This window comes from Phialemonium atrogriseum (genome assembly GCF_030411735.1).
Source record: "Phialemonium atrogriseum strain 8032-3 unplaced genomic scaffold QBC33scaffold_6, whole genome shotgun sequence".
Taxonomy (NCBI): domain Eukaryota; kingdom Fungi; phylum Ascomycota; class Sordariomycetes; order Cephalothecales; family Cephalothecaceae; genus Phialemonium; species Phialemonium atrogriseum.
Window position 1 is genome coordinate 1177966 of NW_026848143.1, and position 15765 is coordinate 1193730.

The 15765-nt window shown below is 56.4% G+C and overlaps 6 protein-coding genes across 6 annotated transcripts; 3 read left to right on the plus strand and 3 right to left on the minus strand.

Annotated features, from left to right (window-relative positions):
• Nucleotides 1-947: 947 nt before the first annotated feature.
• QBC33DRAFT_557061 (uncharacterized protein) lies at nt 948-1544 on the plus strand (the record flags this gene model as incomplete). The annotated part of the gene is made up of 2 exons (XM_060429778.1): nt 948-1175; nt 1389-1544. The coding sequence occupies 2 exons, from the start codon at nt 948-950 to the stop codon at nt 1542-1544; spliced, it is 384 nt and encodes a 127-aa protein (XP_060285990.1).
• Nucleotides 1545-1598: 54 nt separating this feature from the next.
• On the minus strand, nt 1599-5989 carry QBC33DRAFT_531951 (P-loop containing nucleoside triphosphate hydrolase protein). Its single transcript, XM_060427342.1, has 3 exons — nt 5158-5989; nt 4710-5100; nt 1599-4652 (listed from the first exon to the last, which is right to left on the minus strand). Exons 1-3 carry the CDS (start codon nt 5725-5727, stop codon nt 1990-1992), a joined length of 3624 nt encoding a protein of 1207 aa, XP_060285991.1. The 5' UTR covers nt 5728-5989; the 3' UTR covers nt 1599-1989.
• A 135-nt stretch (nt 5990-6124) lies between these two features.
• QBC33DRAFT_531956 (uncharacterized protein) lies at nt 6125-7709 on the plus strand. Its single transcript, XM_060427343.1, has 3 exons — nt 6125-6831; nt 6888-7193; nt 7256-7709. The coding sequence occupies exons 1-3, from the start codon at nt 6319-6321 to the stop codon at nt 7349-7351; spliced, it is 915 nt and encodes a 304-aa protein (XP_060285992.1). The 5' UTR covers nt 6125-6318; the 3' UTR covers nt 7352-7709.
• QBC33DRAFT_531957 (uncharacterized protein) lies at nt 7648-9386 on the minus strand. The gene has a single exon (XM_060427344.1). The coding sequence runs from the start codon at nt 9172-9174 to the stop codon at nt 7774-7776; it is 1401 nt and encodes a 466-aa protein (XP_060285993.1). The 5' UTR covers nt 9175-9386; the 3' UTR covers nt 7648-7773.
• A 140-nt stretch (nt 9387-9526) lies between these two features.
• On the plus strand, nt 9527-11143 carry QBC33DRAFT_487906 (C-3 sterol dehydrogenase). The gene is made up of 2 exons (XM_060425430.1): nt 9527-10143; nt 10211-11143. The coding sequence occupies exons 1-2, from the start codon at nt 9661-9663 to the stop codon at nt 10850-10852; spliced, it is 1125 nt and encodes a 374-aa protein (XP_060285994.1). The 5' UTR covers nt 9527-9660; the 3' UTR covers nt 10853-11143.
• Nucleotides 11144-11731: 588 nt separating this feature from the next.
• QBC33DRAFT_337354 (rho-type GTPase-activating protein 1) lies at nt 11732-15638 on the minus strand. The gene is made up of 4 exons (XM_060423712.1): nt 15149-15638; nt 14380-15054; nt 12298-14324; nt 11732-12237 (listed from the first exon to the last, which is right to left on the minus strand). The coding sequence occupies exons 1-4, from the start codon at nt 15279-15281 to the stop codon at nt 11785-11787; spliced, it is 3288 nt and encodes a 1095-aa protein (XP_060285995.1). The 5' UTR covers nt 15282-15638; the 3' UTR covers nt 11732-11784.
• Nucleotides 15639-15765: the final 127 nt, after the last annotated feature.

The following is a 15765-nucleotide window of genomic DNA, read 5'->3' on the forward strand; positions in this document are numbered from 1 at the left end:
GAGAAGTCGGAACATGGATATGGGCGAAAGAATGCTGAAGTTCTCGGTGCTAGGACAAGAAAAAACCCGAAGTCATAGGGTCGTCTCCCACAACAGGGCGTGAGCGTGGGGTGGTGTTTTTTTCCGAGGTGAGAGTGAGAACCTTGATGGTCAGATAATTGTGCGGCGGTCCTCAATCGCGACCCTGCCCCCCACAGTTATTGTCGACAAGTTACTGTGTATAGGCTGCTACCTCATCGCCATTGGAGGCATCCGACATTGATCAGAGCTGGAAGGTAATTAATTCCAAGGGACGTGGATTCCTCAAACCAAGGCAACTTTCGAACGTGAATTTCGTGCTTGCTCACCGGCTGTCGTTTTATTTCTAGTCGACAGGCCGTGACTCAGCAAGTCGGCGGGCTAGCCCGGCCAGATGTGTGAGCCAAGAATTACCTCGTCATTTGCGTTCCAGGTTTGTGGCAGGTGCATCCGTTCAATGTTTCTTCCCGCTGGGGGGCGAATTTCGCCAACAATACCTTCCTTTTCCGTTTCGGGTTTTTCTTCTATGACATCTCTGATTGACGGTCAGAGAAAGGAGAGGCAGGGAATGTGCCCCTCGCTAACCCCATGCAAATACATGCAATTACCCCGCCGGCATGACGGGTTTAATGTGCCTGGACAACAGTGGGCTGAAGAGCCTCAAAAAGCCTTGGCTGGACTACCAAAGTACCCAGCCCCCGTAGAACCTCAATATGGCAAACCCCCATTCGAGACGGGGCAACTTTTAAAAGTCAGCTCATAGTAACATGACATCTAACCCCTGGTTCACCTGTCCTGACGACCCAACACCTGGCACCCCCGATTGGTCCAAGTCACCCGCACAATAAGGACTTGTACTCCGTAGTAGCTATTGTGGGAACCAACCACAACCCCGCCTCCCCCCGACGAATCCAGCAATTCTTCAAACCATGGGCAACATCTGCGGCAAACAAGAGGCCGACCCCTTCGCCCAGCCGGGCCGCCGACTGGGCGAAGCGCCGCCCCCGGCCGCGACGAGGTCCTCCGTCCCCGCCTCCGCCACCTCCAGAAAGACCGTCGTCGGCGGTCCACCGCGCACCCTCGGGGGCAGTGGCGGGGGCGCGGGAACCTCCGCCGCCGCGGAGGGCGCCCGCGCAAAGGCCGCGGCCGCTGCTGAGGTAGGCACTGTTTGATTTCTCTGCGCCACCCCTTTTATTCATAGAAGTACCCGGAGAGCTTGAAAAGATAAACCTGGCTCCCAACTCCTCCCTCAATCCCCTCCCACCCCCTCCGTTTAAAAGGAAGGAAGGCGGGAGGAAGTCATGAAGTTCCGTATGAGACGAATCCAAAACCTCGCCCAAATTTTTAACTCACCGTGCGTGTTTCCCCAGGCTCGCGCGCAGGGGTCAGGAAAGGGCGGCAAGCTCCACACCCAGCTGCAGGCGCAGAAGAAGCAGACCATGGCGGCGACGCTCAAGGAGGCCGGAGAGGCGGAGCGGAGGAGGCGGGATGTCGACGCCAGCGTCGAGGCCATGGCCCACAACTAGGCCCATCGGCGGGCTGCATCGCAGAGGGGGTTTCCGGATCGTGAATGCAACTGCTTTATCTTCTCCTATATTTAAGCTTATCTTTTATGGATATTTGGTCATTTCGTATCAGCAACGAGCTATGTTATTGTGGCTAGGCCGGGAAGTTCCCTGGGCCGAGACTTGGGAAGTTGACTCGGGGTATCTATTGTCACGCAAATCACGCCGGGAGGATGGAAGACACGACATTTTCGAATCATCATTTGGGAATGCCCTGTTTGATTACCCCTGTACAATGATGCACTTTTGCGATATTGTACATACATACACCCTAGACGCCAAAGGGAGAACCGACCGCCCTGCCAATGTAACCATGAGTGACCCGGAGCCATGTCCTTGGCTGAAGTAGCGGGTAGGCAAGCAAGAAAATGGAACGAAAAGAAGAAGCAATGACAAGCAACCGCCATCAGGTGATGGTATACCTGCCGCTGGCAGGAGCACGACTCTCGGCATCCGCAGCGGCCATCGTCCCCTCCTTGAGCAGGCGCGTGAGTTCCGTCAGAGCGTTGCCGACCACCACCTCCGTATCACCCTCGATCAGGATGTACAGCTTAGGCTCGGAGCCCGAGGGGGGCTCCTTACCAGGAGGGTAGAAGTTACCCTTGGTCGTGATGGAGGTGCCAGTTGCCTCCAGGATCTTGGCCACGTTGGTTCGGTTCGTGACCGCCCATCTGGCCTTCTGGGGGAAGTCGTTGATCTCCAGCGTGGCGTGGAAGGCGCCGGCATCGGGGCCTTTGTTATCAATCGGCTGGCCAGGACGAAGCTGGCCAGCGCGGGCAAGCCGGGCGTTGATCTCGCTAATGGCCGAAGCGGCCTTGTCCAAGGCTCCGGCGGTCTTGGCAGCTACTGCGGGAGAGGCTTCTGCCGCTGGTTTGGCGGCGGCAGCCTTCGATTCCGGCTCAGCCTTTGAAGAATCGCGCGAGACAATGGCGGAAATAGCAGACTGGATAGCAGTGGCTGCTTTCTTCTTCTTCTCGTCTTCCGCCGTATCCTCCTCCTTGACGTCGTCCTCTTCCCCTTCCGTCTTGTGAGTCTTGCGCTCTCTCAACCGGGCGGCCTCCCGTTCCTTGTCGAGCTTCTCTAGACCCTTTCCACCGAAGCCGGAGTTATCCTTCGCCTTCCCAGACTTGACCTTCTCCCTGAAGGCCTTCCGCATCTCGATGAGACGCTCAGGGACTGGCTGGCCGCTCTGCTCGAGAGCCTTCGCAATGCCAGGGGCGCAGTTTTCCTGTTCTTCGGTGATGAACGTGACTGCGGTACCGGTATTGCCGGCGCGCCCGGTGCGGCCCGCACGATGGACGTAGTCTTCAAGATGGTTGGGAGCGTCGTAGTTGACGACCAGTTTGAGCTGCTTGACATCGAGGCCACGAGCGGCAATGGAGGTCGCAATCAAGATCGGGCAGATGCCGGCCTTGAAATCCGAGATAGTTGAGTCTCGGTCGAGTTGATCTTTCCCTCCATGGATAGACATACACCCGTATCCTCTTCGCAAGAGCTCCCTTAGCAAATCGTCCGCTTTCTCTTGACGCTCGACAAAGATCAGGGCACGGACGTCGTCGTCGTCCGCATAGAGCTCACCGAGGAGCTCTAGCAGGCGGACGAACTTCTCCTTCTCATCTCGGATTTCGACTATCTGAGTGATCTCCGGCGCAACGACACTTCTGCCTCCAACCGTGATCTCGACCGGGTCTTTCAGGACCTTTTTGGTCAGAGCATCGATGATACGAGGCATGGTTGCCGAGAAGAGAATGGTCTGTCTATCGGGTCTAACATTGTTGAAGATCTTCATGACTTGGGGCTCAAAACCCATGTCGAACATGCGGTCGGCCTCGTCCAGGACCAAGTACGTCGCACGCTTGAGGTTGGTAACGCGTCCCTGATTAGCGGCCAGGAGATCAATCATGCGGCCAGGCGTTGCGACAACGATCTCGGCCCCTCTCTTCAGTTCAGCTATCTGGTCCTTGATCGGGGCGCCGCCGTAAGCAGCCACCGCGCGCAGGTTCAGAGCCTTCAGGAAGGGCTTGCAGTCACGGTGGATCTGCACAGCGAGTTCGCGGGTCGGAGTCATGATGAGGCCAATGGGCCCATCCGTGTCTCTCACCGGCTCCTGATCCTTGATGTGGCGGAACATGGGTAACAGAAACGCCATGGTCTTGCCAGATCCAGTCTTAGCAACGCCAATAACGTCACGGCCGGACATGATGACCGGCAAGGCCTGCATCTGGATAGGAGTCGGCTTGTCATAGCCCAACTTGTCGACGGCATCCAGGATAGGGCGGGTCAGGCCACATTGAGACCATTTCTGCACAGGCTTGGGAATGTCCTTGCCAGATACCTTGATACCGTCCAGCTCCAGGCGAAGGTCGATCACTTCCTCTTCGGTAAGCTGGCTGAGTTCCAGCGGTTCAAACCAGAAATTCTTCCGAATGCGATTCAGCTCGATCTTGCTGTAGTCGATGGTGGGAATGTCCTTCTTCTTGCGCTTGGCTGCCATGGCGAGAATTGAGGATGGATCAGTACGATCAACCCCGTATCCGTAGTCATCGTCATCACTGAAATACGCCTCGGGTTCAAAGGATGGCTTCCCGGTCGGCTGTTCCTTCTTGAACGACTTGGGCTTGCTCGCAGAGCTCGATTCCTCGAGCCCAGCCATGAAGGCGTCCAGGGGGTCAATTTCGTCATCGACGTCCATTTTCTCGGCCTCGGGTTCCGAGGCAGGGGTAGCCTTGGTATTGGGATCGGATGTTTCCTGATCTGTTTGCATGGCCATGCTGTCTTGGAGGATTCGCTCCTCACGTCGCTCATGAGCCGCTCGTGCAGCAGCAGCTTCTTCTTCTTCGGTTCTGGCGAAGTCATCCACGCCGAAGCCATCGTCTTCGTCATCCTGAGGGGCATATGGGGTCTTGTCGGTCTCCTCGAGGGGCATCTCCGGAAGCTTGAGAAGCTTTCTCTTAATCGTCTCCTCGTCATCCAGGTCGAGCTTTCGCTTTGAAGCAAGCTTGTCGGAAGCAGCGGTGGCTTTGTGGAAGCCGAAGCCGCTGATAGCCCTCTTTTCCGGCAAGGCAGACCCTAGGCAGAGACGGTTAGCAAGGGGTCGCGGGCAGAAGGGGCGTCGAATGAGCTCACCCTTTGGGATGCTTGGAAAAGTGGCATTCTTCAGCGTAGATGGTGTGCCCTTAATCTCTCCCAATTTCGTGGGAGACTGAGTCCGACCTACTGAGGACTTCTTGGCGATGGCCTTGGGATCGAACTTCCCAGCATAGGGTGCAGGTGACGCGGGCTGTGGGCTGCCGGCTACGTCGTTGGCAGGACTGCCGGCAGACGGAGAAGCAGCTACAGGGGTTCCGCTAGCTTTCTGATCCATCTCAGCAAGTAGCTTTCGTGTGCTGCCAGCAGTGGCACTGGCGTCCTTGGCTTCTTTCATTGCGTGCTTTTCTTTCCAAGCTTGCAATTTTCGAAGCCGTTCGGCCTTCTTCTCAGCCTCTGATTGCGCCTGGGCTTGTGCGGACTTAGCTGACTGGGAGCTCAGGTTAGCGACAGGGGTCAGGTGTGTGTCGGGTTCGGGAAAACCAACCTCAGTTTCCAGGCTCCCAACCCCATCGGCTGATTTCTGTCCGCGTGGGCGACCATCATCGCCTCTGCTGCGGGGGCGAGAGTCAGCAGTACCTTCGCGACGACCTCTGGCCTTCTCGCGGGAGTCGTCTCGCCTGTTCCGATAATCCCTATCTCCGTCTTTACTTCGGGGTGGGCGTCTACCCGGCGAGCGGGCTCGGTCTGCGGCTCTATCTCCGACTCTGTCGCGCGATCGTCGACGCTCGCGATTAGCACCACCGTCTCGTCTGCCACCACGATGGTAACCATCGTCGCGTCGATCTATGGAACGGTCTCGCCGGCGATATGATTCGTTATCCCGGCCACGGTCGCGGTTTCGGCGCTGCCCATGGGTGTTAGGAGAGCTAGAGAAAGCATAACGGTCAGGGACTTCTCTTACCTCTGCGGGGCTGCGAGAGCGGCTGGGGCGACGGTGATCGCGGGGATCATCCCGGCGGGCTCGGTCACGTCTCTCGTCATCTTTGCGATGTTTTCGAGAGGAGTGCTGGCTTCCTGCTGGAGATGGTGAGCGCGAGTCTCTGGGCCGAGCCATCTTGTTGGTAACGACGGCTCAGCAGATCTGTACGTTGGTGAGAAGTACTCTTGACGATTGAAGGATGTGATGACGGCAAGGAACTCGTCGCCGTGGAGAGGAGAGGCGACCGCGGCAGGGGCACGATAGATCAACTGTCACGAAGAACAGAAGATCGCCCAACAGCGGCTTCCTATGAACGGATATGGTGGGTTGAGAGGCGAAGATAAAGTATTTCCTCGAGACGGAGATGGAGATGGAGAGGGAGGTGGAGAGAATATGAGGTCCTTCGAACCGCCACTTTGAGCCTCCATTTCCACGCTAAAGCTTTGAAGCTCTGGTCCGTGCGCTCTGTCCGTGCATCTTCTTGACCCATTCAAGCCATTCCCATTTCATAGTTCATACACTTCAGTCAAGCCACAGGGAGGACCGTGCACAGCTTGTTGTCCTGACACCCACAAGGGAGGGAGCTCATGCAACGCAAGCCTCTGAGTCTCAAAGCACCTGTGAGCCATTGAGGCAACTTACCTCAAGACTCCCGGCCGCGAAGACAACTCCCTCTGCCTGCGAGATCATTTTCCATTCGCCTCCATCGATTACGAACTATTCAACATGTGGTCGACCATCAGAATCGCGGCTGCGAGGCAGCTACGCGTCGGTGGAGCTCTGTCCGTAAGCAGACTTGCCTCACGTGTCGCAACCAAGCAATCGTCCTTCGCCATCCCGAGCCGCTATCGCTTCCAACTTGGCCGACGAGGGTTCGCAGATGTAGCTGGACAACCTGCCAAGGCGACTACGACGAAGAAAGCAGCTGCGAAGAAGCCCGCGAAGGGAGCCAAGAAGGTCGCATCCAAGAAGGCAGCCTCCAAGAAGACAGCAGCCAAGAAGGCGGCGCCGAAGAAGCGAGTGAGGAAGGTCCTGAGCGAGGAAGACGCGAAGAAGCAGAAGGTCCGCGAATTGAAGAGGGTGGCTCTATTGAAGGAACCTGTCAGGCTGCCGGACAAGTCGTGGTTGGTGTATGTTAGCCAGCATACAAAAGGGACCCATACGGAAGGCGAGGCCCTCGGTGACCGGGCGAAGCAGCTGAGCGAGTCCTACAAGCAGTTGCCATCTTCCGAGGTTGAGGTATGCCCCGTATCCCCGAGAAATTGCAAACCCTCATCTAACAGAGTGTCTCCCAGCATTTGCAAGCAACAGCCAACCAGAACAAGCTGGCCAATGACGCTGCGTACAAGTCTTGGGTCGAGAGCCACAGCCCCGAGGAAATCGCCGACGCCAATCGGGCCCGAAAGCGGCTCAAGCGGGACTTCAAGGCGACTTCTAAGGGATTGATCAAGGATGAGCGCCAGCCGAAACGGTCTCTCTCCTCTTATCTGCTATTCGTAAAGTCCAGGTGGCAGTCTGGGGACCTTACCGGGCAACATCCCGTGGAGGCCTCCAAGTCCATGTCCGGCGAGTGGAAGGCATTGAGCGACGCAGAGCGCCAGGTATGTCCAGACACTTCCCCGACCAAACAATTCAACGATAGCTGACCAGAGTTTCTATATAGCCTTTCATCGACGGTGCCCTTCTGGACATGAACCGCTATGTTAGAGAGAAGAAGTCGGTGCTCAACCAAGACGTGCAGCGCCGTAATAGTGCCTAGATCTCGGAATGCCCGGGTTAAGACTCCTTCACTCCTTTACCTGTTGGTATGTTTGTATACTACTTAGGTGACAACGGCTGCTGGTCTGTCCAGTTGATCTAGGGCGTCTGTGGGGCTCTGACAGAGGACGTGAGGGAGGTTTAGGAGGTTTATGGTAATTTCCAGAGCAAGGGTTTGTTAGGCACCCATGTCTTTTGCTCCTATTATTTGTTTGCTTGTGGAGGGAATACCTTAGTTACCTGTAGTGCGAAGTTTCCATGTAGTCTAGCTGCTCACAAGGTGTGCGTTCAGGGACGCCTCGAGAAAACAGGCAACTGTGATTCATGCAAGATCAATGCTAACGCCACTTGTGCCATCCCCAATGCGAGAGTACTATCCTATAAACCAGACCATAGAGCCGAAACGCCGAAGATCCCAAGTGCTCATGCAGTTCTGGTGGGCTTTGCGCCCATGACAATGGCCACTTGACCGTTTCCTCCTACCCAAGTGCTGCCGGTATATAAGATCCTCCTTTGACTTGCAAGATACAGTACCAGATGCATATGCCCAACCACAGAACCCCAGCAATACAAGCGAATCCACCTAAACTCCCTGTCCCGGCAGCACCAGATGCCCCATCCTGCCACCCCGTTACCCACGTAGTTGGTCAAGAAACCCCAGGCCTTATCCTTCAGCTGCTCCGTCCAGGTCGTGCAGTCTACCAGCCAGTGGCCGCGTTCAAAGGGCCGTATGTCCCGGTATTGTTCTTTCGGCTGATACCTCTTCTCAATATCCAGGTCCTTGGCCAGCTTTGCCAGGGTCCCAGTCACAAATGTGGATTGGTCTACTGCATCGCATGACACGGGGGGCGCTGGGGAGTAGATGTGTAGCCCGTCAAGGCTCTGGTGTGCTCTCTGAAGTCCATCCAGCCGTCGCACCTTTGCCTGCTCCTGCCTCGGGCCGATATCACTGGAGCTTCTTGCCAATGCTTTGGCATTCTCCTTGGCTGGAGATCCTTTCTGGCGTTTGCTGGGCGGCGGCTCCGAATCTGCCCGTGGCGGGTGGGCTGCTAGGTCCTGCGATGCAGGGATTGGGCTGTTCCGCTCAGCTGCTTCAGACGATGAGATAACGGCCTCTGTCCCTGAGGAGACTGGAGTTGGAGTAGCAAGTCTCCCTCGTTTCCGGCAAGTCATGAGAGGGGATTGCGGGATAACCGCCACTCTGGGCATGTCGTTGGTGCCATATTGTAAGATTCGCGAGTCATTAAAGGCAGAGTGCGAGAATGACGTCTCCCTGGTGTCTTCAGATTGAGAGCATACCGGGCCTACCACACCCCCCACACCCCCTGGCTGCCCAGGCTGCCCAGGGGAAGGCGAAGGTTCGGACTGGCTAATCTCATGGTCTTGCAAGTAGTGTTCGAGAATCCTTGTTGGCGAGCAATACCGAGGAATGGCAATATTGTTCTCTGGGTTGGAGTCGGCAATGACGCTTGGGGGGGTCTGCCATGAAGATTGAACTTCAACACCTGGTCTGTTGCTTCCACGAGCCCCGCGCAGGTCGGGAGAGCTAAGGTTGTCTGCGGCACCTCTAAAGGAGATATCGGGTGACTCCAGTGTTGCCCTCTGACTCGACAGAAGGAAATCGGTAGTATTCTGGGTTGCGGGGAGTCCGCTTCGGTCTGCATCGACAGCATCGAGAGAAGAATCAGGGTCGTCTAGGAAGGGGACGGCGGTCTTCGTTATGGGTGCAAAAGCCAGATATGCAGCGGCCAAAGCCCTGTAGTTGGTGTCATCGGCCGCTCTGCTTGGGGCAGTAATGTGGACAAGGATCTCTGTCTTCGGCATGCTCGTTGCGCCAGCAAGGAGGGACGGGAGCGCCGGCCATAGAAATATAGGTTATTTGTCAGGGCATTATTACTGCGAGAGCTTTTGCTAGAGGAAGCACTAAAGAAAAGCTAAACAGCTGAAGCCAGAGTGAAGCCAGAATGAAGTTAGCTATTAAGAAAGAAAGGCATGGTTGCCTGCTCTGGTGAAGTGTTCACATCACTGGTGTCCACATGTTGTGGACAAAGACAAGACGCGCCGCGTTGCTAGGCTCCCCGCCATTGATTGACCTGTGGGCCTGCGGGGCACCGCTTGCCGAGTGGACCCGCTATAAAAGGTACCCACATAAGTACCTAAATCTGCAGGAGCCATTTAGGCGGAAAGCAGCAATCCTCCAGATAGGTGCATAAAGGAATTGGTATTGGAGACTCCTTTCTCAATCTCCATTTCTCCAATATCGGCCACTCAACTGCAAACCCTATCACCACAGCTGAAGCTCCAGAGACCATGGCGTCTGAAAAGAATTATCAGCTAGGCAACGTCCTTGTAATCGGTGGTTGCGGCTTCCTGGGCCACCACGTCGTCAATCTCCTGTTGCGATCCTACTCATGCTCCGTTTCCGTTGTCGACCTGCGATGCACTCGGAACCGGAGGCCCGACTCGGACGGCGTCAAGTACTTCGAGGCCGACATCACCGACTCTGCTAGGCTCCAGTCCATCTTCGAGGAGGTGAAGCCCGATGTCGTGATCCATACCGCATCGCCGGCCGCCCAGGGGGATGACAAGGTTTCCCACGCGCTGTTCCAGAAGGTCAATGTCGACGGCACGAGGGCCGTGATTGAGGCTTGCCAGGAGACCAATGTCAAGGCCCTGGTCTACACGAGCTCGGCCAGTGTCATAAGCGACAATGAAAGCGATCTCATCAACGCCGACGAGCGGTGGCCGGTGATCAGGGGCAAGGACCAGACCAACTACTATTCTGAGACCAAGGTACGTTACGCCAGTTTTCAGTGGCGTAGCACATATAGCCAAAGGCATGTTTACCTAACAATACTAGGCCGAGGCCGAAGAACTCGTCCTCGCGGCCAACAGGGCCGACTCCTCGAACCTCCTCACGGCCGCGATCCGGCCGTCTGGCATCATGGGCGAGGGCGACACGATGCTGCTCTTCAACCTGATCCGGATCTACCAGCAGGGCCGCACGGGCGTCCAGATCGGCGACAACAACAACCTGTTCGACTTCACCTACGCCGAGAACGTGGCGCACGCCCACCTCCTCGCCGCCCGCGCCCTCCTGCAGACCGCCGCCGCCGCCACCGCCCCGCTCGACCACGAGCGCGTCGATGGCGAGGCCTTCTTCGTCACAAACGACAGCCCGGTGTACTTCTGGGACTTTTGCCGCGCCGTCTGGGCCGCCGCCGGCTCCGACAAGGGCACCGACCACGTCTGGACCCTGCCCAGCGGCCTCGGCCTCGTCCTCGGCCTGCTGAGCGAGGTCTTCTTCGCCGTCATCCGCAAGCCCCCGACCTTCAACCGCCAGCGCATCATCTACAGCTCCATGACCCGGTACTACGACATCAGCAAGGCCAAGAAGCGGCTCGGGTACAGGCCCCTGGTCAGCCTCGAGGACGGGATCAAGAAGTCGGTGAGGTGGTTCATGGAGCAGGAGAAGAATGAGAAGAGCGAGAAGTCCGGTTAGTACGGCGAAGTGTGTCTGTGGGGTGGGGAGAGATGGGGAAGGAGGCGTTGGGAAAGCAGGCGCTTATTATGCTTGGGCTTTGGAGAGAAAGAAACCGAGCTGTGGGCATTATTGTAATATCGTCGTTGGGAGATCTTTGAGCTGCTGTAATGTACATATACCCGAAAAAAGGCATATTAATACTGACGACGACGAGAGCCCGTGGCTGGGCTCATGTAATTACGCTGGCCAGGTGTGACGCCATTCAATTGACTCCCTTGATCGAGGTTGTGTAGCAAAAGGGGGGGGAGTGAAAGTGGTGTGTTCTGCACCGCCGGTTTGCAGAAACAAGCGTATGCACTGTACGATATTTCACGAGCGAAAGAATAAGGGAATCATGTCCATGCATTCCATAGCCTCTCTTGGATTGCCATTATAGATGACTGGCTAACCTGGTTCTTCATCAATAAAACACAAACCACGTCCTGCGCAATGCCACTCCAAGGTCTAGGCACATCCAGGGGCCAAATCCGTCACCGACCTATTTCCATCCCCCGTCTTCTGCTCCATCGGGCCAAGAAGGGTCGAAAAAGGGTGGTACGGGGGAAAACAAAGAAAGAAAATCCCAGAAGACCATGGCTCCCTTAAGGATGCCGAGACGAAAATATAGGTCAGATATGCACACTACTCCAAACAAAAACAGCCTCGGGTTTCGACTTTTATTCGAGGGAGGGGGCACCCCAATGGAAAGAAACCAGGCAAGAGGCAAGAAACCCCATTTTTCATCCCGCCTTGGGAAGCGCATCAAGTCATCAGAAGATAAAAGCGGGCAAAGGGGGGGAAAGTGAATACCCGTCGGTTCGTGAAGAGGTCGTGGGAGAGAATAAAGCAAACGCCGTCCAACTATGCTTGCAAATGCATCTAACTCGCAGAGTTCGTGAAAGGTGGTTTCATCATATGGTCCCAGCTGCGAGTCCGCTATTCTGCCTTCCCCAGCCCGAGTTCCGCCATTCTCGACGCTGTTGGCTACGGTCCACATTATCTGAGGAATTCGTAGGCGCATCGAACTGCTGCTTCGCAAAGGGAGACTGACGACCTTCTTCGGCGTTACGCCAGTTTGGAGGCGGGGACCCTTTGGGGACATTGGTGAAGGGTATGGTAGGTTCATGTATGGGCCTCACACTGCTCTCGTGCTGCCACGCCGATGGATCTGTTTCCATTCTTCGAGGAGGCGGCCGGGTTGGATTCTCGTGTTTGCCGACGAACTCGTTGGCCTCGGGCACTTGGCGCTGGGCCCCGGTCATATTGCGGTCGCCGAACCTCTTCAGGATCTCCTTGGTTGTGGGCTCGCCACTGGAGCTGAAGAGGGCGGGGTCGTTGAGATAGTCGATCAAGTTATCAGGGACCTGGCGTTCAAGTTAGCATGGAAGAATACCCCAAACCTTGAAGGACGACCCAAGTCTTACCAGGCACATCACTTCAATGTGTGTGATCAGCATCTCCACGGCCTCGATGGCATACATGGGATCGCTATCAAGAGACGCCGCCTTGGCATTACTATAGAGGACGTTTGGCGCGATGACAGTGGAAAGATTCTTGATGTCCATCTTGGACCCCGCTTCGTCGTCGACCTGGTGGAAGGATCCAGCCCATTTTAGGAAGCAGAAGACGATCTCTAGGAGGTCTCGATGGCACTTTGGCAGCAGGCAGCAGGCCAGGTGGAGGCAAAACCGCCTCTTTTCGTCGTCCGGAATCTTTGCAGCGACCAACCAGAGCCGGTAGAGCTTGTGCGTCATCAACGGATCCGGTAGGTCCCTGAGGTAGCGCTTTAGGAGAGCAGCAAGCTGGACGACATGGTTTCCGCTGAGATCGGCCACGCCTTCCCGGTCAATCTTCTCGCAGAGCTCTGTCAGTTTCTTGATGTTGCCGTTCTTCCGGAATACGCCTTCAACCGAAAGGTCCATCTTCCGCATCGTGGAGACCACGTCGTCGACAATCGCCGGTATCCTGAGTGTTCCAGGCCCGACGCCATCCGTTGATTCAGCGCCGTCCCGCTCGATTATGGCCTCTAGCGGGACGCCAAATACGCCCTTCTTCTTCACATTCTTCTTCCCATCATTCTTAAACGCCTTGCCAATGTTCTTCCAGAACGGGGGCGGCTTCCGTGTCTCGATCAATCCAAGAAGCTCCTCCAAGCTGAACTCGGACTCGACTAGCGGGTGCATAGTGAGGACGGCGAGATGCCGGACGATGAAGTATTCAAGGCCCGAGAGCTCCGAGAAATACCTCCGACCTCGTTGGGCCTCCCCGGGGAACCTTGGGTCGGCTTCTCTGCCAGAAGAATGCGACCTTTGACGCTCTGTACCGAGAGCAGGCTCGGTGGCGGGCGACCGGAACAGCTCTTGGCGGCCGGGCTGATAGGGGCGCTGCTCCCTGGCTTGCTCGGCGGCGACGATGCGCGGGATGTCATCTAGAGTGAGGGCGTCCTGGTTGCCGAACATCATGTCCGTTGTACCTTCGTCGATGGGGCCTCGTTCTTCAACGATCTGGAATCCCGGCTTGCCCGCCAGACCCCCGTCTCCGTCCGCGCTCCCGGGTCTCACGCTACTCCCTTCGGGCCCGTCCATTATCCGGGATGTCCGCGCTTTCCTAAAGCTAGAGGACAGGTGCTTATCCAAGCGAGTGCTTCTTAAGCGTCGAACATCATTCAACGTGCTCTCGTACGACGATTCTCGATGGTGTTCCCGTTCGCCGGCGGTGTGGGATTTGGATCGGTTCTCTGACCGTAGATGCGGCGGCTCTCCCGATGCCCCCTGGCCATCAACCGAGTCGAGGCCATTGGCGTTCGGGTCCTCGGAGCTGCGAGCGAGGGTGCCATTGATGCGGAGGATCTCCAGCAGCCGAGCCAGCGCTACTCTGAGTAAGAACATGTATTGCTGCAGCTTAGAGACGCGTTCGAAGGTGGGGCCATTGTCCGAGCCCTGTGGCTCGCAATTGTTGCAAAGGACCTTGGAATCGTAACGGTTTAATCGGGCATCCCTGAGATTCCGACCGAGCTCCCTGCCGCAGTGAGAGCAGTTCGCGCAGGCAACATGCCACCGCTTATCCCCGCTCTTGACACACTCGTCCTCAATGGGCTTCCGACAGAGCAGACACTGATCCGAGTCATTGGCCGACAATCGGGACATGCCGGTTGTGAGCTGGACGGTGGTGGTCGAGTTGTCCTCGCCCTTGAGCGCCTCAAGGTCATCGAGGCCATGGAGGAATTCGTAAAGACCATCGGAAGTGTTGCGCTCCCTCTCGATACGGAGAGCTCCCTGAAGACATATACGGATGAGGAGCTTGAGATAATGGGCGAGGCCGGTGACGAGGGTCAGGAGCTCCTGGGTGACGCCGAGTTTGTGGGCGCCTTTGCCCTGGGCCTTGGACAATAATGAGAAGAAGGCGACAATTTTCTTGCAAAGAAGCTTCGCCTCGCGCCCATAGGACAAACCTGGAGACAAAGTGTTAGTAGCTGAGGCAGTACTCCTCACAAAGGTCGGCCTTACGATTCATTTCCAGTGCGGTCATGTTCCCATCCAACCGATCAGCCGACTGGAATAGGATATCGACATGCCAGATGAACTTCTTTGCTACCATGACACCGTCGAGATAGACCCCATTGCTCACGTGCAGAAGCATATCTGAGATGCAGGCTGCCGAGGATTCCTCAAAGGTCGACAGGACGCTCCAGATCCGGTAGACCTTCTCTTCCATGCCTTCCTCTTGCTTCCTCATAACCTCACGACTCTCCGGGTCATCTTGCACCTCCTTGGCAGTGCCTTGTGGGGGGTTTAACCGGACATTCCAGAATTTGTGTATCATATAGCACTCAGGATGCCAGTGTTGGTTCTGACCATTGCGGAAGATCTCAACGAACTGCTTCAGAATGGAGGTCTGGCAGCCATTGCACCGTTGGGCGAACTGTGTTGAGTAGTGATAGTGGCAGTAGACGTGGCCGTCGTGCTCATAGTAGCTGTCTTGGGCGCCAAAGACGGTTGGGCATAGGGAGCAGGTAAAGTGGTCGACATGGTACTTCCGCTCCAGTGCTGTGATATAGGACCCTCTCAGAGCTCCTCCGCACTGGTGGCACAAGAGTCCGAGCCGACGGAAGTAGTCTGTCTCGCATAGGGGATACTGCCCCTGACCATCTTCGTCATCGGCGGGGAAGAATTTGGAGGCCACTATCTGACCACAGTCCTGTTGGCATGGGATTTAGCACCGATTCCCACCTTGGAACGAAACGGAGAGAGGGAGAGAGGGAAGGCCTGCACTAACCCGACACCTGAAGCAATCCAGGTGGAACGTGCCATCCAAAGCACGCACGAATTGCCCAGTCAGGGCCTCTCCACACTTCTTGCACATGCGCTGCCCAGTTGCCTGACCATTCCTTGGTCTTGACCGGTTCCATTCGTTGCTCCGTTTGGACTCGTTGTCGGTTTCACGATCACCACCACTCCATGCGGGGGATGCTGGATGTGGGCCAAGTTGGCTTCCATATCCACTGCCCTGTCCGCTCCCTTGTCCACTGCCCTGCCCACTACCTTGTCCACTGTTCTGTCGTGCCATCTCTCTCCCCATCTGGTGTGAAGCATCCCCGCTGGACGGGTAGCCATGGGGTCTATCGCCTGGCTGGCCACTGCCACTGCCACTGTTGCTGCTACTGCCGCCGTAGACAGGTCCCATCATGGTGGGCTGCGGCGAAATATGCAGCGGGCTTCCTCAGTGCAAACCAGTCGGTCCCTTCAATAAATGATCTCGGTGTGGGTGGGGGGGGGGGGGGGGGGGGGGGGTTTGGGGGGGGGGTTTTTAATATTTTTTGGGCGGGACGGGGGGTTTTTAGAACGATTTTTTGGGGGGTGTTTTTTCAAAAAAAAACGCGGGGGGAACATTTT

Coding starts and splice junctions, on each gene's coding strand:
- QBC33DRAFT_531956 (XM_060427343.1), top strand. CDS start 6,319: ATGTGGTCGACCATCAGAATCGCGGCTGCGAGGCAGCTACGCGTCGGT. Junction 6,832..6,887: donor TGCCATCTTCCGAGGTTGAG/GTATGCCCCGTA, acceptor AGTGTCTCCCAG/CATTTGCAAGCAACAGCCAA. Junction 7,194..7,255: donor TGAGCGACGCAGAGCGCCAG/GTATGTCCAGAC, acceptor GTTTCTATATAG/CCTTTCATCGACGGTGCCCT.
- QBC33DRAFT_531957 (XM_060427344.1), bottom strand. CDS start 9,174: ATGCCGAAGACAGAGATCCTTGTCCACATTACTGCCCCAAGCAGAGCG.
- QBC33DRAFT_531951 (XM_060427342.1), bottom strand. CDS start 5,727: ATGGCTCGGCCCAGAGACTCGCGCTCACCATCTCCAGCAGGAAGCCAG. Junction 5,101..5,157: donor TTGGGAGCCTGGAAACTGAG/GTTGGTTTTCCC, acceptor CTGAGCTCCCAG/TCAGCTAAGTCCGCACAAGC. Junction 4,653..4,709: donor TTTTCCAAGCATCCCAAAGG/GTGAGCTCATTC, acceptor GTCTCTGCCTAG/GGTCTGCCTTGCCGGAAAAG.
- QBC33DRAFT_487906 (XM_060425430.1), top strand. CDS start 9,661: ATGGCGTCTGAAAAGAATTATCAGCTAGGCAACGTCCTTGTAATCGGT. Junction 10,144..10,210: donor ACTACTATTCTGAGACCAAG/GTACGTTACGCC, acceptor TAACAATACTAG/GCCGAGGCCGAAGAACTCGT.
- QBC33DRAFT_337354 (XM_060423712.1), bottom strand. CDS start 15,281: ATGGAACCGGTCAAGACCAAGGAATGGTCAGGCAACTGGGCAGCGCAT. Junction 14,325..14,379: donor GACCGCACTGGAAATGAATC/GTAAGGCCGACC, acceptor CTTTGTCTCCAG/GTTTGTCCTATGGGCGCGAG. Junction 12,238..12,297: donor ACATTGAAGTGATGTGCCTG/GTAAGACTTGGG, acceptor CTTGAACGCCAG/GTCCCTGATAACTTGATCGA.